Here is a 27500-nt window from a genome sequence, read left to right as displayed (position 1 = left end):
CATTGTTCTCTGCTGCATGTGTGTGTGTGTGTGTGTGTGTGTGTGTGTGTGTGTGTTATTACACACATTCTGGGAAACGCAGAATTACCCTTCCAACATTAATCTGCGTCTGAACGAGTCGACCTGATGATCCTTCTGTCTGTTTCTTGCTTCATTAAATGTCATCACACACACACACACACACACACACACACACACACACACACACACACACACACACACACACACACACACACACACACACACACACACACACACACACACACACACACACACACACACACACACACACACACACACACACACACACACACACACACTGCTGACCATATCGACCTTTAAGAGACGCAGTCCTTCACCACTAAGCGGTCTTAATCAGCGGCCGCCCTGCAGGTACGTTTGGTCGATCGGAGTCCCCGATGTCTCGTTGCAGCTTCTCGTCCTGCCGGTCAGGATTCGTTGGCGCTCAGGGGACATTTGGGACGGACAGGAAGTGAACGTCTACGGTACCTTGTCCTGGCTGTCCATGTCCGAACCGCACACACTGGTTATGTTGGGGAAAACATCGGACCATCCTGCTGGCGTGCAGTTCCTGCTGATGTTTCCTGTGGAGGACAGACAGAATTCACTGTTTTGTTTTGTCTTTTTCCTCAGAGCAAAAAAAGAAGAAGAAAAAAGACACAAAGGAAAAGGGAAAGAAATGAAAACTAAACTCATTAGAATTCACTCATTATTTCTGTTTCCTAAGGAAAAGGGGAAAAGATAAAAGGGAGAAAGGGAAGAGGAAAAAAAGAAATAGAAAGACAAGAAAAAATTAAAAATAAAAAATAAAACAGAAATGACTCGTTAGAATTCACTTGTAATTTTTTCCCCGAGGGACAAAAAAGGAAGAAAAGAAGAGGAAAACAAACTAAAAATGAAAAAAGTTAGAAAAAGAAAGAACGCCATGTTGGTCAGCGCCAGGGTTGCCAGATCTGACTCACTGTTTCAGCCCAAACAACCTAAATCCTCCCGCCTCAATAAAAGCCAGCTCAGACCTCAACCTCAGCCTCAATCATGTTAAAACCATCAAACTATTACATGTGTGATAAAGAACATGTCATAAACACACAGAAAAACAATGTAAAGGAAAGAGAGTTTGGCTCTGCAAATGGGGGAGACCCGCCCAACCTGGCAACACAGGTCAGCGTGTAGATCCATTTTAAAATGGTTGTGCAACAGGAGCCGCCAGATTCCAGACAAAATGACGAGGGGAAGAAGAAGGAGATTCAGTCGCTTGTTTGGGGCGGGAGCGCTCAGGCGGCGTCGTGTTGAAATACATCAGATCAAATCTGACTCGGTTCCAGAGACGATGGAGGTCCGAGTCTGACACGCAAACATCGAAATACAACGTTCACACAGTCACAAGGAGAACACTTCCTGTTTACACTGTTTGACTGAAACGTGGGAGATTTGAACTCTGGACTGTTTAATCAGCAGGATAAATCAGGGTCACAGTGGAAACAATCAGGGTCACAGGGGAAAGAGAATCAGGGTCACAGTGGAAAGAGAATCAGGGTCACAGTGGAAACAATCAGGGTCACAGTGGAAAGAGAATCAGGGTCACAGTGGAAACAATCAGGGTCACAGTGGAAAGAGAATCAGGGTCACAGTGGAAAGAGAATCAGGGTCACAGTGGAAAGAGAATCAGGGTCACAGTGGAAAGAGAATCAGGGTCACAGTGGAAAGAGAATCAGGGTCACAGTGGAAAGAGAATCAGAGACACAGTGGAAAGAGAATCAGGGTCACAGTGGAAAGAGAATCAGGGTCACAGTGGAAAGAGAATCAGGGTCACAGTGGAAAGAGAATCAGGGTCACAGTGGAAACAATCAGGGTCACAGTGGAAACAATCAGGGTCACAGTGGAAAGAGAATCAGGGTCACAGTGGAAAGAGAATCAGGGTCACAGTGGAAACAATCAGGGTCACAGTGGAAAGAGAATCAGGGTCACAATGGAAAGAGAATCAGGGTCACAGTGGAAAGAGAATCAGGGTCACAGTGGAAAGAGAATCAGGGTCACAGTGGAAACAATCAGGGTCACAGTGGAAAGAGAATCAGGGTCACAGTGGAAACAGAATCAGGGTCACAGTGGAAACAATCAGGGTCACAATGGAAAGAGAATCAGGGTCATAGTGGAAAGAGAATCAGGGTCACAGTGGAAAGAGAATCAGGGTCACAGTGGAAACAATCAGGGTCACAGTGGAAAGAGAATCAGGGTCACAGTGGAAACAATCAGGGTCACAGTGGAAAGAGAAAGCGCTCTCTGGTCACTGGCTGTGAAAACCTGATGGGTTGAGGAGTGAATCCACTGAACAGACACAGGAAGTGAGGCAGAGTGCATGATGGGAAACGAGGACCGTCTGCTGAGCGTCTCCAGCTTCACTTTACCACTGAGGAGAAATTAGCAGCTATTGTGACGGATTATTCAACAATGAATGAGAATTGGAGGGAGAAAGTCCAGATGACTCCTGTGATTGGAGGTAAATGAATCTCATTCAATCAGACGTGATGCTGCCGGTCATTTCCTCCTTTTGTTGTATTTAGATTTACAATCTTTAGCAAATAATTACCTTTAATCCAGGGATAAACTACCATTCATGTTATTCCCTTGAATCAATGTTTTTGTGAAAATGATGTCACCAGAACGAGACTGAAAATAGAGGCTCATTGTAAATGTCGTCTATTTGTCATCATGAAATTAAAATCAATGCGTTTATACGACAACGATTTCAAGTGAAAATGGAAAACCTTTGTTGACCTTTGGGAGTCAGCTCCACGAGAAAACATTACTTTGAAAATCAATCAATCATTAAACAGTTATTAATAAAACCTTTACAATACTGAAGGTGATTAAAGTGCTTTTCATTAAAGGAGAACGATAATTAAACTACAGGATATTAATAGAATAAAACAAACAAATAATAAAACAGAATTAAATTAAATTAAATTAAATTAAATTAAATTAAATCCAATCAAATCAAATCAAATCCAATTAAATTAAATTAAATTAAATTAAATTAAATTAAATTAAATTAAATTAAATTAAATTAAATTAAATTAAATTAAAACAAAATTCAATTCAATTCAATCAACTGTCACCACATCCCCGACTATAACAAAAGCCCGTCAGAATCAACAGCTTTGGAAACTGGATTTCAGATGTCAGGCGGCAGTTTGAACATGAAAAACCCACGTAAACGCGGCTTTAGTCACACGAGATTTTACAACGTTGGTATGAAGAGTTTGTTGAAATGAAATCTACTTCCTGTGCAGCTTCACCAGCTCTTCCTCTAGTCTAACGGACTTCTGTTGAAACCCGTCAGGTTGGTGAGTTCAGAACTTCCTGGACGAACGTCTTACCATTTCTTCCGAACACGATCTTGAGGACTCGGGGACACGGGATGGTGACGGTTTCTCCGAACGTGGCGCGCTGCCAGCAGGCGATGTTGTCCCACGTTCCTTTACATCCACGATCTGTCGCAACGAAACACGGAAAGAAAAAGAGGAAGTCTTTGTGTTTTCAGTCGACGGCCGACGGATCAGGAATCCTGCACCTTGTTTACACAACAACAGTTCCAATGAGTTTCACATTTACACAGCAAAGTTTTTAGAATGGTGTCGTTTTTAATGTTGAGAGTGTAAAACCTCACTCTCAGTCTGTCCTCGGTAAACCTCACTCTCAGTCTGTCCTCGGTAAAACCTCACTCTCAGTCTGTCCTCGGTAAAACCTCACTCTGTCTGTCCTCGGTAAAACCTCACTCTGTCTGTCCTCGGTAAAACCTCACTATCAGTCTGTCCTCGGTAAAACCTCACTCTCAGTCTGTCCTCGGTAAAACCTCACTATCAGTCTGTCCTCGGTAAAACCTCACTATCAGTCTGTCCTCGGTAAAACCTCACTCTCAGTCTGTCCTCGGTAAAACCTCACTCTGTCTGTCCTCGGTAAAACCTCACTCTCAGTCTGTCCTCGGTAAAACCTCACTCTGTCTGTCCTCGGTAAAACCTCACTCTCAGTCTGTCCTCGGTAAAACCTCACTATCAGTCTGTCCTCGGTAAAACCTCACTATCAGTCTGTCCTCGGTAAAACCTCACTCTCAGTCTGTCCTCAGTAAAACCTCACTATCAGTCTGTCCTCGGTAAAACCTCACTATCAGTCTGTCCTCGGTAAAACCTCACTATCAGTCTGTCCTCAGTAAAACCTCACTCTCAGTCTGTCCTCAGTAAAACCTCACTATCAGTCTGTCCTCGGTAAAACCTCACTATCAGTCTGTCCTCGGTAAAACCTCACTATCAGTCTGTCCTCAGTAAAACCTCACTCTCAGTCTGTCCTCGGTAAAACCTCACTATCAGTCTGTCCTCAGGACTGCAGATGAAAAACGAAAGAGCGTCACAATCTACAAGTAGGACGAGTGTGTTCCTGCAGGTTCAGAGGACAATGGGAAGGTGGTGGTGTGTTCATGTTGACGCCAGGAAGAAGAAGAAAGCGATTCACAAGAAAAGACGGAGATTTGTCACGGCACACTGTCGACGTCTTCACCTTCTAAACTGCACAGATTTGCTCTGAAAGGATTGAATAAAAAACTCCCGCCAGCCGAAACAAAGAAAGAGCGACCGACTGCAACAGCTTCTCAGCTGGTCCTGATGGTGCAGCGGTGCTGAGGGCAGCGGAGACGAAGATCTCAGCGAGGAGCGTCAAAGACAAAGAAAAACTAATTCAAGTCAAACCGATTGTTTGGTCCCCGTTTCCATTTTGGTTCCTAAAGAGTTTGAACGGTGGTGAAAAGAAAGAAGCTGCAGACAAACAAACTAAACGCTGAGCTGAGTCCTCAAGTGTCTCCTTCAGAAGCTGCAGAGCAACAAGAGAGAAGAAACTAATAATGATGAAAAGAAAAGGTCAAACAGGCTGAAGCAGTGGTCGTTCAAAGACAAATCAGATTAATTAATAATGAGGAAACAAGTGTGAGATGATGAAGATGAAGCTACCGGTTAAAGGTTTAACAATAGGCGGAGAAATCAGCCTCACGGTTTGTTTTTATCTCGTTAGTGGTTTGTTTGTATGTATGTATGTATGTATGTATGTATGTATGTATGTATGTATGTATGTATGTATGTATGTATGTATGTATGTATGTATGTATGTATGTATGTATGTATTTTTGTATGTATGTATGTATGTATGTATTTTCTCTGATAAATGAAGAGTTGAGTCAACACTAATTTCAAGGCGTCGGAGGTTGAACTGTATCGAGTCGTTAAGAAGGTTAACTGACGACGTTGACCCGGTCCAGGGAGGAGAAGGAGCTGGTAAAGGTCACGACCTTCACTTTGGGCTGAAGGAGAAAAGAAAAGAGCAGGAGGAAGGAAACTCCCCCCCCCCCCCCCCCCCCCCCCCCACCACACACACACACACACACACCTTCTGACCCAGAGGAACCGTGTCTGGATCGCTGAGCCTCAGAACCGCAGAACCTCCATCCAGAGCCGATCCCCCCAAAACTTCTCATCAGAGACTCAAGGAACCAGAGTATCACTGTTTTGTTTCTCCTCTGGGTTCAGTCAGATGGAGTAATAATCTCATTTTTGAGCGCAGAAATTAATCTTCTCAGTCAGAGGTCAGATTGTCTCGTATCCAGATTTAATCCTGCTATAATCGGATTACGTTTTAGTTTTTGTCCAGTAATAATAGATTCAAGGTGATCGAAGCAAACTGCAGCTGAAAGTTTCCAAAAGATAAATGTGAAATGTGAAGTGTGGAGCTTCTGCACTGTGAGAGGAAGATGCTCTATAATCTGGATTAGAGGAGGAAGATGGTCTATAATCTGGATTAGACGAGGAAGATGCTGTATCATCTGGAGTTAGAGGAGGACGATGGTCTATAATCTGGATTAGAGGAGGAAGATGGTCTATAATCTGGATTAGAGGAGGAAGATGCTGTATCATCTGGAGTTAGAGGAGGAAGATGGTCTATAATCTGGATTAGAGGAGGAAGATGGTCTATAATCTGGATTAGAGGATGAAGCTGCTCTATAATCTGGATTAGAGGAGGAAGGTGCTCAATAATCTGATGTTAGAGGAGGGGGCTGCTCTATAATCTGATGTTAGAGGAGGAAGATGCTCTATAATCTGGATTAGAGGATGAAAATGCTCTATAATCTGATGTTGGAGGAGGGGCTGCTCTATAATCTGATGTTAGAGGAAGAAGCTGCTCTATCATTTGGATTAGAGGAGGAAGGTGCTCTATAATCTGGATTAGAGGATGGAGCTGCTCTATAATCTGGGTTAGAGGAGGAAGGTGCTCAATAATCTGATGTTAGAGGAGGGGGCTGCTCTATAATCTGATGTTAGAGGAGGAAGATGCTCTATAATCTGGATTAGAGGAGGAAGATGGTCTATAATCTGGATTAGAGGAGGAAGATGCTGTATAATCTGGAGTTAGAGGAGGAAGATGCTCTATAATCTGATGTGTTTAGGAATGACCAACGATGATGTGGAGAACAGAGAAGATCCACAGAGCTCCTGCAGACACGTCAACACAGCTCAGGTCAAAGGTCAAAGGTCAAAGGTCACGTCACTGTATTTGTACCAGCAGGTAGATTCTTTCCACAGTTTGTCTGCCGTTCTCAGAGAAAGAGAAGTTGAGGAAATAGTCTGTGACCTTTAAAGCTGCCGGCAGCTTCCTCCTCCTCCTCCTCCTCCAGCTTCTTCACGCACTCCGCCTGGTCCCGCTCCACCTCCAGCAGGAAGTTACAGGTGGGGTGACGACCCTCCACCTGCAGCACAAGGAAAACAACACAGAACACCTTTCTTCTGAGTCCGTCATGAAGACATGAACGTTCCAGAGGGGATTACTGCTGCTGATTCCACACACACACACACACACACACACACACACACACACACACACACACACACACACACACACACACACACACACACACACACACACACACACACACACACACACACACACACACACACACACACACACACACACACACACACACACACACACACACACACACACAGGAAGCTGCAGTTTGACTGGACCTGGACTCGAACCGGAGGCGCCTGAGCAAACCGCTGCACCACCGTGTGACTCGTCTGTTTTGCTTCTTGAGGTTTTGGTCCCGACCGGTGGAGTCGAGGTTCTGACTGAAAGATAAACCGTGTTTCTATTTTTAGCAGGATTATGTCTCTGGTGAAGATTAAAGATTAAAGCAGGAAACTCTTGTACTTTTGGGTTTTTTTTCCTTCTTGAAGGACGAGATACTTTCATCCTTTCCTCCGTTGTTATGGACTATCTGGAACCAGCAGAGGGCAGTAATGCAACTTCGTGGATGGAAGAAGAAGAAGAGCCCAGATAATAGTTTATTCAGCGAAGAAGGAAGGTGAAGGTTTAGACGGGAATCTGATCAAGTTCAGGTTCAAAGAGACGAAGTCGTATAAAGGAAATGTGACGTTGCTTCATGTCATGAAGCTGCTGCCACCAGGGCTGCTGGGTTTTCTGGGGTTCCGGACACTTCCTGCTTTATCTTAAGATGAAGACAAATCCTTCACAATAAATCCACAGCAGAGATCCTGAAGAGCTTCGTCAGCATCAAACTGCTTCTGTTCCAGCAAGCAGGAACCAGGAGGAGGAAGAGGAGGAGGAGGAAGAGAGGAGAGAAGAGAGGAGGATGGTGAAGGATGGAGGTTGTCCTCCAGTCTGCACTCACAGGGCCGAGAGCCTGCAGAAACAGAGCAGGCAGAGATTTGATGCATCAAACAGCAGAAACTCTCCGTCCTGCACGAGGATGACAGATTATGACTCAGCTCCTCCAGACCAGCAGCACTTTCCTCAGCAGACTGTCGGACCAGATTATCTCCCAGAGCAGCTGAGGACCAATGAGCAGACGGTTGTCTGCAGCCGAGGACCAATGAGCAGACGGTTGTCTGCAGCCGAGGACCAATGAGCAGACGGTTATCTGCAGCCCAGGACCAATGAGCAGACGGTTATCTGCAGCTGAGGACCAATGAGCAGACGGTTGTCTGCAGCCGAGGACCAATGAGCAGACGGTTATCTGCAGCCGAGGACCAATGAGCAGACGGTTATCTGCAGCCGAGGACCAATGAGCAGACGGTTATCTGCAGCCGAGGACCAATGAGCAGACGGTTATCTGCAGCCGAGGACCAATGAGCAGACGGCAGGAGAGTTTGGTGATTCATCAGGAGGAACAACGAGAACCACTGCTGCTATTTACAGGAACAACCAGGAGGGAGGAGAAACATGGGGGGCAAGGTCACACACACACACACACACACACACACACACACACACACACACACACACACACACACACACACACACACACACACACACACACACACACACACACACACACACACACACACACACACACACACACACACACACACACACACACACACACACACACACACACACACACACAAAAACCTTCCTGAAGGAAATTCCTCTTCACACTCAGACTAACTGGTATTTCCAGCATTTTATTTTGGCGGGACGTCCCCGGTTTGTTGACGTCTCAGCGTCACAGAACCTCCTGAAGGTTCCCGAGGCTTCGTGTCACAAGATCCCGTTTGTCCTCTGGATCTCTGCACATCTGGATTCTCTGAGGAAAAACCTTCAGTCTCACTACATCCAGACTTTCTCCAGGATTCAAGACTCTTTCCTTGAATAAGTCTGGAGCTTTTTAAAAATGTTGATGTTCTGGCTGGAGCTGCCGCCATCTTGGATATCCCACAATCCCTTGGGGCAGGTTTCCCAAGATGGCGTCAGTCAGGAACCATCAACAGTTTGATGGTTTGTCTGGAAACTTCTGGACTTTATTGTGAAGGATTGAGGAACCTGCAGGCTGGAATGAGAGGAGAGGTTCTGGTTTGGTTGGTTCTCTGGACAGAATCTCTCCTTCATGGAAGCTTAAAGAGGGATTCTAGGTTCTAGGATTTTAGCTGAGCAAATGTCCTAATTTACTACTCACCAGAAATTGCACTTTGTATTAATTGCATTTTACATGAAGTTTTAAAAAAAAAACGAATTTTCTTTAGTTTTAATTGTTTATGTATAATATTAAAATGTTTCAGTATTAAAAATGATATTCAATATCCATATGTTGGAATAGGTACGAAAAGAAAAACACGTAGGCTTTCCTAGGACATCCCATTTCTTCATTTTTTCCCCACGACTGTATTTATCATGAAGCATATCAGAAATATTCAAACCCAAAGCGCCAGAAGCTGTAAATCTACGAGTGAGAGTGTCGGGAGCGAAGCTCCTCTGGACCCTGAAGTCAAACCCAGTGTCAAGTTTAATCCCGTCAGAAGGAAACCTGCTGCCGTTTCCTGGTTACCGAGGCGGAAACTCTCAAGGATAAAAGTTACAGGATCATCGACAGCCTCCCCAAACATTCATCGTGTGCAGGGAATTCAGAAACGACCAGAAAACAGAGAAGCGTAAAGAAATGAGTAAAAAAAGAGATTAGGTCTAATCTTAGATGATCAGCAAACGTTCACCGGCTCCTCTCTGCTTCTCTCCTCCTCTTCTTTATATTTCAATCACCTGTTTAGTGGTCTTCACCACAGACAGGTTAACAGCTGATCAGTCGCTTGATGTGATTGGACGGATTGTTTCTGAAGCATTTCTGAATGAACAACCTACAAGCCGAGTCACATGACCTATTTATACTCCAGGCATTAATCAATCACACTCAAACATCAGCAGATTATATCAGGTCACAACAACAAAAAGATAAGTTTAAATACACAACTACTGTGTACATTATACTAAAATGACGTAAATGGACTCTAAAGATATAGAATCGCTGTGAATTTCAAAATATCAGGTTGTACCAAGAAAACAGGGATCTGTCAGAGTTAGTAGTTATATCATACAGGGAACATTTCAAATGGATTCTTTCTGCTCTTTCCATATCTCCACTTCCTCTCCACTTCTGAGGAGGAAATAGAGAGGAAGAAATAAAGAAGAGGAAGTAGAGAGGAGGAAGTAGAGAGGAGGAAGTAGAGAGGAAGAAGAAGAGAGGAGGAAGTAGAGAGGAAGAAGAAGAGAGGAGGAAGTAGAGAGGAAGAAGAAGAGAGGAGGAAGTAGAGAGGAGGAAGAAGAGAGGTGGAAGTAGAGAGGAAGAAGAAGAGAGGTGGAAGTAGAGAGGAGGAAGTAGAGAGGAGGAAGTAGAGAGGAAGAAGAAGAGAGGAGGAAGTAGAGAGGAAGAAGAAGAGAGGAGGAAGTAGAGAGGAAGAAGTAGAGAGGAGGAAGTAGAGAGGAAGAAGAAGAGAGGAGTAAGAAGAGAGGAGGAAATAGAGAGGTGGAAGTAGAGAGGAAGAAAAAGAGAGGAGGAAGTAGAGAGGAAGAAGAAGAGAGGAGGAAGTAGAGAGGTGGAAGTAGAGAGGAAGAAGTAGAGAGGACGAAGAAGAGAGGAGGAAGTAGAGAGAAAGAAGAAGAGAGGAGGAAGTAGAGAGGAGGAAGTAGAGAGGAAGAAGAAGAGAGGAGTAAGAAGAGAGGAGGAAATAGAGAGGAGGAAGTAGAGAGGAAGAAGAAGAGAGGAGGAAGTAGAGAGGAGGAAATAGAGAGGTGGAAGTAGAGAGGAGGAAGTAGAGAGGAGGAAGAAGAGAGGAGGAAGTAGAGAGGAGGAAGAAGAGAGGAGGAAGTAGAGAGGAGGAAATAGAGAGGAGGAAGTAGAGAGGAGGAAGTAGAGAGGAGGAAATAGAGAGGTGGAAGTAGAGAGGAGGAAGTAGAGAGGAAGAAGAGAGGAGGAAGTAGAGAGGAAGAAGAAGAGAGGAGGAAGAAGAGAGGAGGAAGTAGAGAGGAAGAAGAAGAGAGGAGTAAGAAGAGAGGAGGAAATAGAGAGGAGGAAGTAGAGAGGAAGAAGAGAGGAGGAAGTAGAGAGGAGGAAATAGAGAGGAGGAAGTAGAGAGGAGGAAGTAGAGAGGAGGAAGTAGAGAGGAGGAAATAGAGAGGAGGAAGTAGAGAGGAGGAAGTAGAGAGGAGGAAATAGAGAGGAGGAAGTAGAGAGGAGGAAATAGAGAGGAGGAAGTAGAGAGGAAGAAGAAGAGAGGAGGAAGTAGAGAGGAGGAAGTAGAGAGGAGGAAGTAGAGAGGAAGAAGAAGAGAGGAGGAAGTAGAGAGGAAGAAGAAGAGAGGAGGAAGTAGAGAGGAAGAAGAAGAGAGGAGGAAGTAGAGAGGAGGAAGAAGAGAGGTGGAAGTAGAGAGGAAGAAGAAGAGAGGTGGAAGTAGAGAGGAGGAAGTAGAGAGGAGGAAGTAGAGAGGAAGAAGAAGAGAGGAGGAAGTAGAGAGGAAGAAGAAGAGAGGAGGAAGTAGAGAGGAAGAAGTAGAGAGGAGGAAGTAGAGAGGAAGAAGAAGAGAGGAGTAAGAAGAGAGGAGGAAATAGAGAGGTGGAAGTAGAGAGGAAGAAAAAGAGAGGAGGAAGTAGAGAGGAAGAAGAAGAGAGGAGGAAGTAGAGAGGTGGAAGTAGAGAGGAAGAAGTAGAGAGGACGAAGAAGAGAGGAGGAAGTAGAGAGAAAGAAGAAGAGAGGAGGAAGTAGAGAGGAGGAAGTAGAGAGGAAGAAGAAGAGAGGAGTAAGAAGAGAGGAGGAAATAGAGAGGAGGAAGTAGAGAGGAAGAAGAAGAGAGGAGGAAGTAGAGAGGAGGAAATAGAGAGGTGGAAGTAGAGAGGAGGAAGTAGAGAGGAGGAAGAAGAGAGGAGGAAGTAGAGAGGAGGAAGAAGAGAGGAGGAAGTAGAGAGGAGGAAATAGAGAGGAGGAAGTAGAGAGGAGGAAGTAGAGAGGAGGAAATAGAGAGGTGGAAGTAGAGAGGAGGAAGTAGAGAGGAAGAAGAGAGGAGGAAGTAGAGAGGAAGAAGAAGAGAGGAGGAAGAAGAGAGGAGGAAGTAGAGAGGAAGAAGAAGAGAGGAGTAAGAAGAGAGGAGGAAATAGAGAGGAGGAAGTAGAGAGGAAGAAGAGAGGAGGAAGTAGAGAGGAGGAAATAGAGAGGAGGAAGTAGAGAGGAGGAAGTAGAGAGGAGGAAGTAGAGAGGAGGAAATAGAGAGGAGGAAGTAGAGAGGAGGAAGTAGAGAGGAGGAAGTAGAGAGGAGGAAATAGAGAGGAGGAAGTAGAGAGGAAGAAGAAGAGAGGAGGAAGAAGAGAGGAGGAAATAGAGAGGAAGTAATAGAGAGGAGGAAGTAGAGAGGAGGAAGTAGAGAGGAGGAAGTAGAGAGGAGGAAGTAGAGGGGAGGAAGTAGAGAGGAGGAAATAGAGAGGAGGAAGTAGAGAGGAAGAAGTAGAGAGGAGGAAGTAGAGGGGAGGAAGTAGAGAGGAGGAAATAGAGAGGAGGAAGTAGAGAGGAGGAAGTAGAGAGGAGGACTCATTGATATCTGGTCTAAAGACTAAATATCATGGTTGTTTGAGGCTACCCTTTAGCCATGAGCTCACTAGTGAAGGCACCACGGGGTAAAGGGGCGGGACTTCCTCTGTCAATGAGCCGTGTTTCTTCTTCACTTCCTCTGTGGTCAGTGTTTGTTTTGGGCGACAGCGCCCCCAAACCAGCAGCTGGTGTAACTGCAGGATGTTTTCCAGGAGGTTCTCTGAAGTGAAACTGAACGGCACCCGAACCAAAGGGGGGGGGGGGGGGGGGGGGGGGGGGGGGGTTCTCCGCTCCTCTGCCAAAGTGAACTGAGTCCATGTGAAAGCCCCCTGAGATAACCCCCACCCCCACCCCCACCCCCCCGGGTCTCTGGGGCTTCACCCCACTTGACAGCGAACACCCTGAAGCCCCAGAGGTCCTCCTGACACGGTTCCATCCTGAGTAGTTGTTATGCGGCGGGGGTTGGGGGAGGGGGAGGGGGGCGCCGTCCCAGGACTCATCAGGGGAAATGAACATGAGATGAAGAGTTTATGAATGGGTGAGCTGGATTATATACATACACTAATGAGTTCCATGTCACGCCATGCAGAAAGCCGAGCTGCGTTAAGGTCACACAATGCGCCTCTTCACGCCGCCGCTCGGCGTAAATCCTTCAAAAGCCTGTGTAGCGGCGGCTTTGTTCCGTGTGCGGCGTCAAAGAGACGACTGTTCCCATCATGCCTCATCTCAGCCGTCCATGTTCACAACGTCAAACTCCTATCAGATAGCAGCACTTCACACACTCACACTTCTGAAGTACTACCTTGAGGCTTTATACTGAAGTATTAGCGTCTCTCTCACCGCGACAAGCTGCCGCCGCTAGCAACCAGCAGAACAGCAGCAGCAGATGGCGCCACAATAGAACGACGCCAACGTGGCGAGAAGGCTCAGTTTACACCACAATGTTCTACGTGAAGACGCATCATTTCTTTGTGTTTCAGAAAAGTTTCACATTTACACGACAACGTTTGAGAAAAATGTCAGAAACGGTGAAAATGAAGTAGTTTTCATGTTGGCCACTAGTTGGTGCTGTTGTTAGTTTCAGTACTGAGAGCACACACACACACACACACACACACACACACACACACACACACACACACACACACACACACACACACACACACACACACACACACACACACACACACACACACACACACACACACACACACACACACACACACACACGTTCTGATGCGTGTGGATCCAGCATGGTTCCTCTGGTTTCTGCGGTCACGCAGAACAAACTCCGGAGGCGTAAATTATAATGTGATATGGCTTCATCTTGTCCGCTTCCACATGAAGCTGCTGCCGCGTGATTGGCTGATTGGATGTTTGCGTCTCCACTCCGACATGAACACATGAAGCTCCTGCTTCGGCTGGAGAGAAAAGATCAGTCGCTGCTTCAAGTCTGTGAAAACATGTTTTACATGAAGCTGATTGATCAGAGCGTTGAGTCATAAAGTCAGGGGGGGGTGAACTGCCCCGGGGGCAGAATCAGGCCAACGACCGCGTTTGTACAAAGGATGTCCACAGCACAGACTGTGTGTGTGTGTGTGTGTGTGTGTGTGTGTGTGTGTGTGTGTGTGTGTGTGTGTGTGTGTGTGTGTGTGTGTGTGTGTGTGTGTGTGTGTGTGTGTGTGTAACAAAGCCTATTAAGAGGCTGGGAGTTCAAACAGTTCATCAGATTACACAGATAAAGGAGAATGTGGCTTCCCAATGTCTTTCAGGACAGTAATCATCCTGCAGGGCGGCTCGGAGCCGCCGCTCCGCTCGCCGCCGCCGCCGCTCCGCTTGCCGCCGCCTGCTCTTGGTTTTAACACAAGCCGTTTCCAGAAGCGTCTGCAGCCCAACGATGTGAAAGGTTTTCCTCCTGAGCAGTTTGGGTCACCAGAGTCTGGCCTGGAGCTCAAAGCGACGGAGCAGAAGGCTCCAGTTTCTTCGTTCGATAACAAGACCTTCAGGTCAACGTCCCGGCGGGACAGGAAGCTGATCAATAAGACAGGATGTGAGCAGGTTTCAGCTGAGAACAAATCATTAGGTCGTTTTCAACTGACAAGTTCACATGGCAACGTTTTGGAAACGATGTCTGTTTCCATGGAAACGACAGAAACGCTGAACACGATGTAGTTAGTAATTAATGTGATCGTTTTAGTACTGAAGCCACACACACACACACACACACACACACACACACACACACACACACACACACACACACACACACACACACACACACACACACACACACACACACACACACACACACACACACACACACACACACACACACACACACACGCACGCAGCAGAGAACAATGAGCTCTAAACATTAACAAGAGGAGAACACAGACATTCTAGTGGACAGACCACCAAGTTGGATTGTTATTATGGTGACTGTCAAAATAAAACCACCAAGTTGGATTGTTATTACGCTGACTGTCAAAATAAAACTACCAAGTTGGATTGTTATTATGGTGACTGTCAAAATAAAACTACCAAGTTGGGTTTTTATTACGGTGACTGTCAAAATAAAACTACCAAGTTGGATTGTTATTACGGTGACTGTCAAAATAAAACTACCAAGTTGGATTGTTATTACGGTGACTGTCAAAATAAAACTACCAAGTTGGATTGTTATTATGGTGACTGTCAAAATAAAACCACCAAGTTGGATTGTTATTATGGTGACTTTCAAAATAAAACTACCAAGTTGGATTGTTATTATGGTGACTGTCAAAATAAAACTACCAAGTTGGATTGTTATTATGGTGACTGTCAAAATAAAACTACCAAGTTGGATTGTTATTATGGTGACTGTCAAAATAAAACTACCAAGTTGGATTGTTATTATGGTGACTGTCAAAATAAAACCACCAAGTTGGATTGTTATGGTGACTGTCAAAATAAAACTACCAAGTTGGATTGTTATTATGGTGACTGTCAAAATAAGCACATCACAATTCATACTTGTTTTATTGTGTGACGTTTTGATAATTTAAGAAAAAATTTTTTTTTAAGTGCTTTTGAACCTGGGCTTTACCACAGGATCAATACTTCTCCTAACTGGACCGTATATATCTGTAGCATGAATAAAAATAAACGAGATGCTTTCTATCGTCACACTGGAGTTAATCTGTCTGAACTCGGGATGTGATGAAGAGCTGATGATGCAGATCGTCTCCACTGGTGTCGGTTTGTTCGCCGCAGTCATTCCTGTTGTGCATCGACTCCCTTTTACAGTTTTTATTAAGCTGCTGCTAAGTTCTGAGCTTTTAAAAATAGTCCTCCGATAATCCCACATGCATTACATTTATGTCAGCACCGTATTGTTGTGGAGATTAAAGCACACAGAGTATGTGATGACAGCTGGACGTCCAGCTTTTCACGTCTTTAATGACTTTTTAATGGCGTGAACCAGACAGTGGTGATTCTTCTTCACTGATTCACATCAAATCACCAGTTCAACTCAACCATATCTCAAGGTGATCGGGATTATTTTTATTCCCATTTATCTGAAATTTTTCTTTAAACTCTCAGACACGACTGACAGTCAACATGCTAAATGACTGGCTGATGAAACGATGGATGGATGGATGGATGGATGGCACAGACAGACAGACAGACAGACAGACAGACAGACAGACAGACAGACAGGTGTATTAAGACGAGATCGTTTCAGTCTAGATCTTTACTCTGAATGAATGGGAGCGGATCAGACAGTGACTCAGACGGACTCTAGGTGGCGCTCAGCCTGAGCAGCAGCAGCTCCAGGGTTCCTCAGCAGACACTGACTTCAGGCCCTCAGGAGAATCAGGGAGGAAAGTAAAACCACGGCTTCTTCACAGTCTAATGAGCGAAGCCCCGAAACCCCCGAGCGCTCCTCCGGGTCGGCCCAGCGCCGCTTCAGGATTCTGCAGATTCCTTCGCTATGCGATTCGAGGAGAACGGGCATTCATGCAAAGCCAAGTTCAAATCTTCCCTGGAGAAGATTTAGGAGAGGAATGAAAGAAGCCGTCCATGTTAAGAGCCTGAAAAAATAATAAAGCCGAGGCTTCCCCACTCCTGGGCTGTGAGAACTGATGAAGCCTTTCAGAGAGAAGGTGAACGGCTTCAACACTTCCAGGAAGTCCTCTTGACTTTCCGGCCAGAATGGATTCGCTGCCACTCAAACACACAAACAAGCAATTTAAAGTCGCCAATTAGCCTAAAAAGCACCGAAGCCTTTCCGCTGACTGCCCTGCCGGGCGCTGATTGGACGCACTCGGCTGATGTGACACCTCGTCCTCCAGCTCGGGTCGGATCGAAGCGTCGTTACACAACAACAACAAAGTGGATTTTCTGTCTACAAACTCAGGCTCCGCCCACACGAGTCATGACCACGTTTCGCCCCCGTTGTTCTGAAAAGTTTCCCGCGGGGAAACATCTGCGTCCACATGACACCGTGACGGGACTCTACTCAAAACAATGGAGTACATTTTCTTTAGTTTCTTTTACCAACTTTTCGCAAAAACTATCGTCTGGAACTGCGAGCGATCTTCAGGGATGATTAGTCAACATCCAAGAAGCAATCCATTAGATTCTGGGACGTTAACGACTGAACGTTTCAGAATAAATCCCAAGAAACGGTGAAAAAAATGTCCCATACAAAGTGGAAGAGAGAGGCTCCTCGTGGAGATCAGCGTCTGTTGCCATGGAGACGCTCCCTGCTCAGAGTTTCACAGTGATGTAGCTACCTGACAGGCTAGTTAGCATTGATATGAGCTAATGGCTATCATGCTAGTGACGCTAACACGGTTCTACAAACAAAGGTGGCGTTGGCGAAAGTCTGCGCTCTACCGAGTGTAGCTCTAGTTTCTTTATTTGTTAAGGTACAAAATACATTAATCCTAAATAAACGATGCTTTGTACCAGTTACTAGTTTCCACGTTACACACCAGCGTTACACATCGGCGTTACACATCGGCGTTACACACCGGCGTTACACACAAGCGTTACACACCGGCGTTACACACAAGCGTTACACACCGGCGTTACACACCGGCGTTACACACCGGCGTTACACACTGCGGTGTGGTTCTTTACAATGCAGTCTGATTCTCCCTCCTCTTCCTCTTCCTCTTCGTCTCACTAGTTTTGCGTCGACGTGTTTAACCTCGGCTGCTCGTCCTGCTTTTCCCTCCTGAAAGAGGCTGAAGCCTCAACTACAAGACGAGTTTCTTCAGGCTGATTCTTTCTGTGATGAAGCTGCTTTTCATTCAATAAACTATTGATTTTCTCACTTTTGTTTGAAAATCCTTCAGTGGTTCAATTAGAAACCTTCTTTTCTGAAAATAACATTCTCATATTGTCTCAAAAATACTTTCCACTATTGAAACCTTCAAACTTCAGACGTTGTTCCATTCATTATTCTTTATTATAGTTTCTCCAGCAGCTCCTCAGAAACTGAATTTAAAGTCACTGCATGTATTTTCCAGGGTCTCGGGATTCGGAGGCAGATCCCAGCTGACTCCCACTGGCCACCGGTCCATCACACCTCCACATCTCAGGGTATTTAAATCCTGATTCATTTTAATTCACCTTCATTTAACCAGGAAGATAAACTCATTGAGATGGAGATCTCTGTTATCACGTGAGCTGGACAGGAGGTCCACAGAACATCCTCACATTTCAGACGTTTAAACTGATTCAAGACATTTAACATTAGAAATAGTAAAGAGATAAAATGCAGACTTTGTGGAACAGATTGGAATAAAGTACAATAGGTAATAGTGATATTTATTTTATTATATTTTAATAAAAAAAGGATCCTGCAGTCGATCAAAACCCCTGAGACCCGTCTAAAGCTGGTACCGATCAGCCGACCTGATCAGCGCCACTAATCTGCTGCCGTTTGATTGACGACCCAGAAATAACCGAGAATCTCAAATCCTCCATCTTCATTTTACTGCTCAGGACCTCGTTGATAAAACCATAACAGCCATTTTATCACAGTATTTATTCATTCCTAAACTAATTTTATTATAGTTCTTATCGTCATTTTATCTTTCACATGCCTTCATTTTCTTTATCACGATCTATAATTTATATAGCATGTCATTTTCCTTATGTTCAAAATTTAAATACATTTTTATTAATCTATCTTATAAAAACTGTAGTTTCGGTGCGGAACATGTACTTAAGGCATTTCATTATACTGTGTATAATTGTATAACTGTTGGACTTCCACCATTTATGACATGAGTGTGACGGACGTCCGGTTCCCGGTCGTCGTACCACCGGTTCCCGGTCGCCGTACCTCCGGTTCCCGGTCGCCGTACCTCCGGTTCCCGGTCGCGGTACCTCCGGTTCCCGGTCGCGGTACCTCCGGTTCCCGGTCGCGGTACCACCGGTTCCCGGTCGTCGTACCTCCGGTTCCCGGTCGTCGTACCTCCGGTTCCCGGTCGTCGTACCACCGGTTCCCGGTCGTCGTACCTCCGGTTCCCGGTCGTCGTACCACCGGTTCCCGGTCGTCGTACCACCGGTTCCCGGTCGTCGTACCACCGGTTCCCGGTCGTCGTACCTCCGGTTCCCGGTCGTCGTACCTCCGGTTCCCGGTCGTCGTACCTCCAACGTTCCCTGATTCCCAGGAAGTCTCACTGTTTCCCGGGACTCAGTCGTGATCGAGTTTTATCTCAGAGTATTTTTCTCTCAGCGAGGAGTAGAAAACACAGTTTAAGACAATAAGCAGCATTGATCCCGTTTGGATCCGTTCAGCTCGTCTGATGCAGTCGACACCTTTAGTGTCTCTATTATTCTGTTGGTGGCATTCAGGCTCAAAGGCACCAAGGCAGCAGCACGCTTCATCATTAAGGGTTAATCCTCGGTGCTCAGAGGCCGAGGACACAAAGGAAACAGCTTCTCAGAAACGAATATAAAGAAATATCACACACATCAATCAATCAATCAATCAATCAAGACTGATCGAAGCGCTATTGATCATCAATTCTCCTCTGAATCCAGTTTTAAGTCTTTATTCCAGCTTTTTTTCCTCCTAAGAAACTTTTCTGATTAATGATGAGCAAAGATTCAAATATTATCAGACTCCACACCGAGACCGGTTCCCTCTGGACGGAGCTTCTGCAGCTCTAGAGCCACAACAGACTGCCTCTGCTTCTGTGGCTCTAGAGCCACAACAGACTGCTTCTGTGGCTCTAGAGTCACAACAGACTGCTTCTGCTTCTGTGGCTCTAGAGTCACAACAGACTACTGCCTCTGCTTCTGTGGCTCTAGAGCCACAACAGACTGCTTCTGCAGCTCTAGAGCCACAACAGACTGCTTCTGTGGCTCTAGAGCCACAACAGACTGCTTCTGCAGCTCTAGAGCCACAACAGACTGCCTCTGCAGCTCCAGAGCTGTTTTTGTCTTTTACTCGTGCGACGGGAGTTTTGTGCAACGAAAGTTCACTCATATGTGGCGCAGCCAGTGTTTGTTCTGACTGACAATATAGGTGACTATTCTACTCTACTCTATTCTACTCTACTCTACTCTACTCTACTCTACTCTATTCTATTCTATCACCACCTGAACAGCCAGAGTCTGGTTCTGCAGGTTTCTTCCTGTTAAAGTTTTTCTTCTCTGACTTGCTCTTGTTGGTTTTTCTCTGTGTCTTCAGATGACTGTGTAGTACGTGTGACTACCAAAATAAAAGAAAATTGAATTGAATATAATTGAGTCTGCGATGAAGTGTCCTCCGTACATGGAAAGGATGAGACTGGTTCCATCCCAGCACCTTTCATGCAGTATTGTCATATATCTGATAAGATATTATTAATAAAACAAGTTCTGTTGAACTGAACAAAGCCTCTTTCTTTATCTTTCTTTATCTTCCACTAACGTACCCTTGCTTTTTCACACAGATGTAAAAGAACTCGGACCAAACAGTTTGCCATCACATTGATCCACGAGCGTGTGAATGTGGCACAGAGCCGTTGACCCTCTGATTGGCTGCGATCGGGACTCGGGCCGGCGGCTACAGATCAATACGTGTCGGCCGTGACTCACAGCTGATTCATCAGATTTGTTCTCCTCTCTGACATTGACTCCGTTTCTTTCGTCTCTTTGTTCAAACCAGAAACTCCCACAAGGGGGCGCACCACAAGACTGGATGCTTTGATTGTCGTCAACACAGAAGGCTAATTACAGAGACGCACCTCTGTTAAATTTAGCCGCTAACTACTTTGAACTTTGACCCCCATGCGATTTACAAACAAGCCTGTGTTTCATGTTACACCTCCGGGGGGCGCTGCTCTGCTGCCTGGAGGTCTGTGGACGCTCCACCACCGTTTTAATTTTTACTTTTCGTGTGAGCAAATGACTGCTATGCTATCGCTATGCTACCGCTATGCTATCACCACGATGAATCTCGCCAGCGGCGGTGGAGGTTTGAAAACTGGTCAGAACGAGTTTCAGGTTTGATTTTTTTCTCCTAAAAAACTTTAAGAAATGATTTAAAGGCCATTTCAGGGAGTTTGGAGACGTGAGCAGACCAGCTGATGACTCCTTTAAGTCAAGTAGAGAGTTCATCTATCTATTGTTTTGCAGTTTATTCTTTCCCGTTTGCACTATTTTATCGTGTTTTGCACCAATTAGTGTGTAAACTACAGCTGGCAGTAAATCAGTTTAGGATTCTGATTGTGACATCTTAAGGCTCCTGCATCCTCCCTTTTTGAACCCAGAAGAACAAGAAGAACATTGGGCAGTGACGTCAGCCAGCAGCAGAAAAAAAAAGCTTTTTCGGCAGGACTGTTCATACTCCGATAAGAAGCTGCCGAACTCGCAGGCCACGCCCCCTCACAGCAGGCCACGCCCCCTCGCAGCAGGCACAAGTCTGTGAAGCGGCGTTTAAACTTTTCAACAGCACAGTTTATTTCTGGCCTCCAGTGCTTTCAGAAACACATTTCTCTGAACTTTTTCAGTTATAAAAAAGTTTTTGTCCGAGCGCCATGTTAGTCCAGTTTTAACTCCAGGAGCTGACAGCTGCTCGTGATGCGTTCAGGTGCATCACGTCAGCCTGCACTCCGACATTTTAACGAGCTGCGGCGCTCGTACAGGAGCGCTGTTACAAGCTAAATATGATTAAAATATTATCGATAGTCATGAGCGAACTAGAACACGCATGCGCAGCACACGGCAGAGCAGAAGTTTCTCCTACATAGTTCTGCCAGGGCGGTTGGTACAGCCCAAACTAATTTGTTCGGCCAGAAGGAGCTGGAAGAAGGAAATGACGTCATTTTGTTCGGCAGGACCCCGCACTGCCGAACCTTCGTCTTGTTCTTATGGAGGATGAAGAGGCCTTTAGAGCATCGGCATCATGCAGCTCCTCCAGAATAAAGCAGGACAGACACCCGGTGACCACCAGCCAAAGGTCCGACGCACAAACCCACAAAAATCAAGAAAAACTGACGCAGCGCCGCTGCATTTTGTTCAAATTCATCCAATCGGAAATCCCAAAGCAGTTCGGTGTTACAATGATCGACGACTGTTCCTTAAAGAATCGGCGCAGGTTTGTTGGAGCAACGTCTTCACGTCCTGCACGAACGTCTAAATTTATCCCTCATGGAGGCGCTACAGGTGACCAGAGAATCTCACCTTCAACAGCAGCGCTCGGCGGGAGGCTCTTCCTCCCCGCCGCCACGTTTCATCTTCCTCACAATCTGTTCTCCTGCACATCTGACGAAGCGTTCACCGAGAGCAACACCCAGAGAGCCAGCCAATCAGACGGCTGGACCACCGGTCAGCCTGGTGGACTCCACCAAACCAGCATTTTCCAGCAGTGCTTATAATCTGGACTAGATTCTGTTGTTGGTTCTGGTTCCTTCATGAAGCGTCTAAAGGAACGCGGCGGCTATGAGAGGCGCCGGATGGAACGGCGGCGAGGCGAGCAGCTGTGATGAATGTCAGATTCTTCATGCTCCGTCGATCGAGGCGTCCGTCAGATCCGCTCGCTGAATTCTCTCCATTCCACTTTACCTCCGACCAGTCGGAGTCCGATATCTGAGATTAAAGTCTGAGGTTCAAACAGGATCGATATAATCTCGTCTTCCTCACTTTGATTTCAAAGGACCGGTTCTACCACCACGTTTCTTGACTTCTGGGAACAATTTCTCACCTAAAGGAAGTGAAGATTCTTCTGACCCTGTGGCCTTGTGAACATTACTCTTACTACTTCCTTAATTACTACTTTAGTACTAATGCGTCTCTCGTCTCATTCCCAGTTGTTTAACCAGACGCGTCTGACAATTTCTCCTTTTGATGTTGTTGTTTTGTATTATTTTGTGCTTGTTTTCGTTCCAACGTTGAAAAATTAAAAAGAAATAAAGCAGAATTTAAAAAGCCTGTCACAGCCTGTGTGTGCGGATTGTTCTCATGTGTGTGTGTGTGGTTTCATCACAAGAACAACCAACAGCACCAACTAGTGGCGCAGCACGCCAACGGCATTGTTTTCAGTGTTTCTGCCGTTTCCATGGAAACGGACATTGTTTTCAGAACGCTGCAGTGACCAGCACCTGATATTGTTCGTATTATTACCTCGGCTATGGAGGGTAGGCTGAGAAGGTTTTGTTTTCCTCTGAATGGATTTATCTATTTATTGCCTTGTTTGTATTTGTTTGATCAACGTTTCCCAAAAACTATCAACCCGAATTACATGAAATCTTCAGGGATGATTTGTCATCATCCACGGACCAATCTATTACACTTTGAGACGTGAACGGCCGAACCTTTCAGAATAAATCCCTTAAAACTGTGAAAAAAAAGTCCCATACAAAGTGGATGAGAGAGGCACCTCATGGAGGAGCTCAAAGGAGATCAGCGTCTGTTGCCACGGAGACGCTCTGTGTTTCACAGTGATGTAGCTACCTGACAGGCTAGTCAGCATCGATATGAGCTCACGGCTAACATGCTAGCAATGCTAACTCGGTTCTGCAAACAAATGTGGTGTTGGCGAAGGTCAGCGCTCTACCGAGTGTAGCTCTAGTTTCTTTATCGTTTCAGTTTAACCTTTGTTTCACCAGGTAAGTTTGTTGACCGGTTGTCATAACGACCAGGTCATGAGGAGGCCTAACCCGACGCCATGACGCCATGAGATGCAGTGACGTCACTTCCTGTTTGTTCAGTCGTGTTGATGATGAAGAGTTGATCTATCCTGCAGCTCTTCCTCTCAGCTGTCCATCCAGATCTGGTTCCTGAACAAGTCCTGGCTAAGAACTGAAGTAAGACCTTGAGGAATGAGGAAGAGATCCGAGACTGGAACTTCCGCGGTTTAAAGCCAGGATTCCTCGCTGGTGCTACTCCCTGAGACTCTGGACCCCCGGAGTCCTGCGGTGGAACTCGGAGCTTTTCCCTGAATAGAGACGAGTTGATTTTCTCCGTCATTAAAGGCTTCAGTCTGTCAGTCACACAGCAGGAGGTCTGACATCTTCTCCTGCAGATCCAACAAGGAGGCCATCAGTCGCCCTTTCTCCTCATTTACATTTATAGTGAAAAGCAGCCGCACAAGGAAATTAGGTGACAGTCGGCTGCTTGACACACGTTCTTCGTTCTAACGGAACAAACTGGACGTGACGACCTGAAGGTGGAAATCTGAGATGTTGGATTATTTCTATTTGATTGATCTCGGTTGTTTGTGGACGAGTGTCTGTTCTGTGTTCATGTCATGTGATCAGACCCCCTGGTGGGCTGTTAACCTCCAACTTAATCCGCTCCTGCAGTACAGGTTTACAACACTAGATGGTGTCTTGAGTCGCAGGACAGGCGAAGGAAGCCCATCCGAGGACGAAGGTCACGGCATTTTGCTGTTTTCGATATAAAAAGCAGGTTTACATCATTTCTTCACTTCAATACTGCAACGACTGGCAACAACAAAAACTACAGCGATACTCTAGTTTCCATGGAAACAGCAGGAAGGGTGAAAAAGGTGTAGTTTCAATGTTGGCCACTAGTTGGTGCTGTTGTTAGTTTTAGTACTGAAAGCACACACACACACACACACACACACACACACACACACACACACACACACACACACACACACACACACACACACACACACACACACACACACACACACACACACACACACACACACACACACACACACACACACACACACACACACACACAGTAGAGAACAATGAGCTCTAAACATGAACACAGGAGAACACAGACGTTCTAGTGGACAGACCACCAAGATGGATAGTTATTACGGTGACTGTCAAAATAAAACTACCAAGTTTATAGAGATCTCATTGTACTTAAAAAGCTTATTTTATGTAAACTTCACTTCCTAAAGGTTCTCCAGCAGTACTACTCGTCCCCATACCTGGACTGACGTCCCAGAAGTGAAGACAGTCTGTCCTCTCTGTCCCTGGCTTGTCTCAGGTTTTAAAAAGTGTGTTGCTCCAAGCAGCCAATCAGAGATCAAACCCTATATAGTGTCATCGGGGGTTCAGCCAATCCCAATCAAGGTAGGCCCTCCCTTTGACTCCTCCCACAATCAGGCAGCTCTGCTCTGGCACATGGCACCATGAGAGGAAGTACTTCCTCCTCTTCCCAAGATGGGCATGTGTGGGCGGAGCCAGTCCAGCTCACACAGACACAGCAGATTCTGAATGCAGCTCCTATGATCCAATATTCAAATGGAGGAAAATCAAGGAGGAGCTAGAAACTTAGAATACTGAAGGTTTCTGGAGCGACCAGACCAGGAGGAGGAGGAGAACAGGAGGAGGAGGAGAACAGGAGGAGGGGGAGGAGGAGGAGGAGGAGGAGAACTGGAGGAGGAGGAGGAGAACAGGAGGGGGAGGAGAACAGGAGGACAGGAGGAGAACAGGAGGAGGAGGTGAACAGGAGGAGGAGGAGGCGAACAGGAGGAGGAGGAGGCGAACAGGAGGAGGAGAACAGGAGGAGGAGGAGGAGGTGGAGGAGAACAGGAGGAGGAGGTGAACAGGAGGAGGAGGAGGCGAACAGGAGGAGGAGGAGGCGAACAGGAGGAGGGGAACAGGAGGAGGAGGAGGAGGTGGAGGAGAACAGGAGGAGGAGACCAGGAGGAGGAGGAGGAGGAGGAGAACAGGAGGAGGGGGTGAACAGGAGGAGGAGGAGGAGAACAGGAGGAGGAGGAGAAGGTGAACAGGAGGAGGAGGAGGAGAACAGGACGAGGAGGAGAAGGTGAACAGGAGGAGGAGGAGGAGGAGGACAGGAGGAGGAGGAGGTGAAAAGGAGGAGGAGGTAAACAGGAGGAACAGGAGGAGGAGGAGAACAGGAGGAGGAGGGGGAGGAGGAGGTGAAAAGGAGGAGGAGAGCAGGAGGAGGAGGAGAGCAGGAGGAGGAGGTGAAAAGGAGGAGGACAGGAGAACTTCAATCGAAAATTTACCTTTTGATAATTAAAAAAACTAAAGATTATTTATAGTAAACATATATATATATATATATATATATATATATATATATATATATATATATATATGTTTGTATAATTTGGAAACCATTTTATTGAGTTGCTGAAGGAAAAAACTTTAATGTTCTGATATAATATGATCATTTAATTAGTGAATAAAACACATCGATAACACCTCCTTCAGTACTAAACTACTGAAACGATCTCATCAATGTGTTTGTTTACTTTAGTGTCACATAAATATAATTAGATGATAAATGTGTTTTTTTTCTGATTTTAGATTAAATAGTTAAATGGATCTCAGCCACTCTGACACACACACACACACACACACACACACACACACACACACACACACACACACAGCTCAGTCCATCCTGGAATCGAACCTGCAACCTTCAGATTAAGAGACGCCCGCTCTACCGTCCTCACTCAGACACGAACCGAATTACTCGAATACTTTGTACCTCGAAAACACCGAATTTTAGTGGAATGAGTTCATTAACATAAATCAATAAATTGATGAATTAAAAATGAACAAAACCCAACAATTAAAATAAAAATAGATCAAAGTGTGATTCTGCAGTGAAAAGTTCCAATAATAGAAAACAATAAAGGAAGAAAGAGATTTAAAAAGAAAAGAAAAGGTGAGGAAGACAACATGAACACAGACCTGAACTCATGTGTTCACAACATATACTTTATATACTTTGTATACTTTGTATATTTTATATACTTTTTATAGTTTATATAGTTTATGAACACACGACTATCGTGGAGAAAAGTGACGAAGTGAAACGATGGAGTAGAAAACCACCACTGACCGTCGGAAGACACGCGCAGAGACAGAAGATGATGAAGAGCAAACTTTTCATCCTCAGGTGAGAAACTCAGGTCGAACTGTTCATTTAAAGTCCAGGTGCAGAGCTTCCGGTCCAGAATAAAACCCCTCAGATCATCGTGGGAATCAACTCGGGTTTTAATCCATGACAGCGTGAGAGACGGGAGGATGAGGGAGGACGAGGTCTCGTGTCCGCACGGCTCGCTCGCGCTCAGCTGAATGCGCTCTCTGGCATCGCTCCGATCAAGCGCGCCACAAAGGGAGCACCACTTCCGGTTAGAGAATTTCAAATTAAAACACCACTTCCGATTCATCTGAAAAACATTCAAAAACACCAACAGGTACATAAATTCCTATCCTGTTCAAAAAGACGATTTAAAATGGATTTTTTTTTTTTTTTAATTATTATTATTTAAAATAATTTTTTTTAATAATTTTAATTTAATTTTAATTTTCATTTTAATTTTAATTTTAATTTTAATTTTAATTTTAATTTTAATTTTAATTTTAATTAATTTTAAATTTATTTTAAATTTATATTTAAAATTAAATAAATACTATAACTCAAGTAACAGGGTGAACTCTTCTACCAGAACCTTCGGTATGGGGTCCTGGGTTTGAATCCCTGCAGTGTCAGGAAGGGCATTGTGGGTACTAACCGGTCAAGTCTGTGGTTGCAGTTGTACTGACTTACTGTGACCAACGTAAAATAATAACTTATCTCTTTAAAATCTCTTTTAAATAAAAAAAAAAAAGAATTT

The 27500-nt window shown here is 45.3% G+C and overlaps 1 protein-coding gene across 1 annotated transcript in view; it reads right to left on the bottom strand.

Moving 5' to 3' along the window:
* The window catches only part of vipr2 (vasoactive intestinal peptide receptor 2), a gene marked incomplete at its 5' end in the record, with an annotated part of 29271 nt that extends 16347 nt beyond the window's left edge, over positions 1-12924 (bottom strand). The window contains 6 exons of the mRNA XM_080473612.1: positions 511-605; positions 3399-3512; positions 6691-6805; positions 7751-7762; positions 7859-7999; positions 12811-12924. Of these exons, the coding sequence (XP_080329738.1) occupies positions 511-605; positions 3399-3512; positions 6691-6805; positions 7751-7762; positions 7859-7999; positions 12811-12924 (591 nt within the window). The remainder of the gene's footprint in view (positions 1-510; positions 606-3398; positions 3513-6690; positions 6806-7750; positions 7763-7858; positions 8000-12810) is intronic.
* Positions 12925-27500: the final 14576 nt, after the last annotated feature.

Source organism: Lipophrys pholis (genome assembly GCF_963383615.2).
Source record: "Lipophrys pholis genome assembly, chromosome: 1".
Lineage (NCBI taxonomy): Eukaryota > Metazoa > Chordata > Actinopteri > Blenniiformes > Blenniidae > Lipophrys > Lipophrys pholis.
Note: the sequence above shows the minus strand (reverse complement) of the source record. Positions and strands in the feature narration are given on the sequence as shown.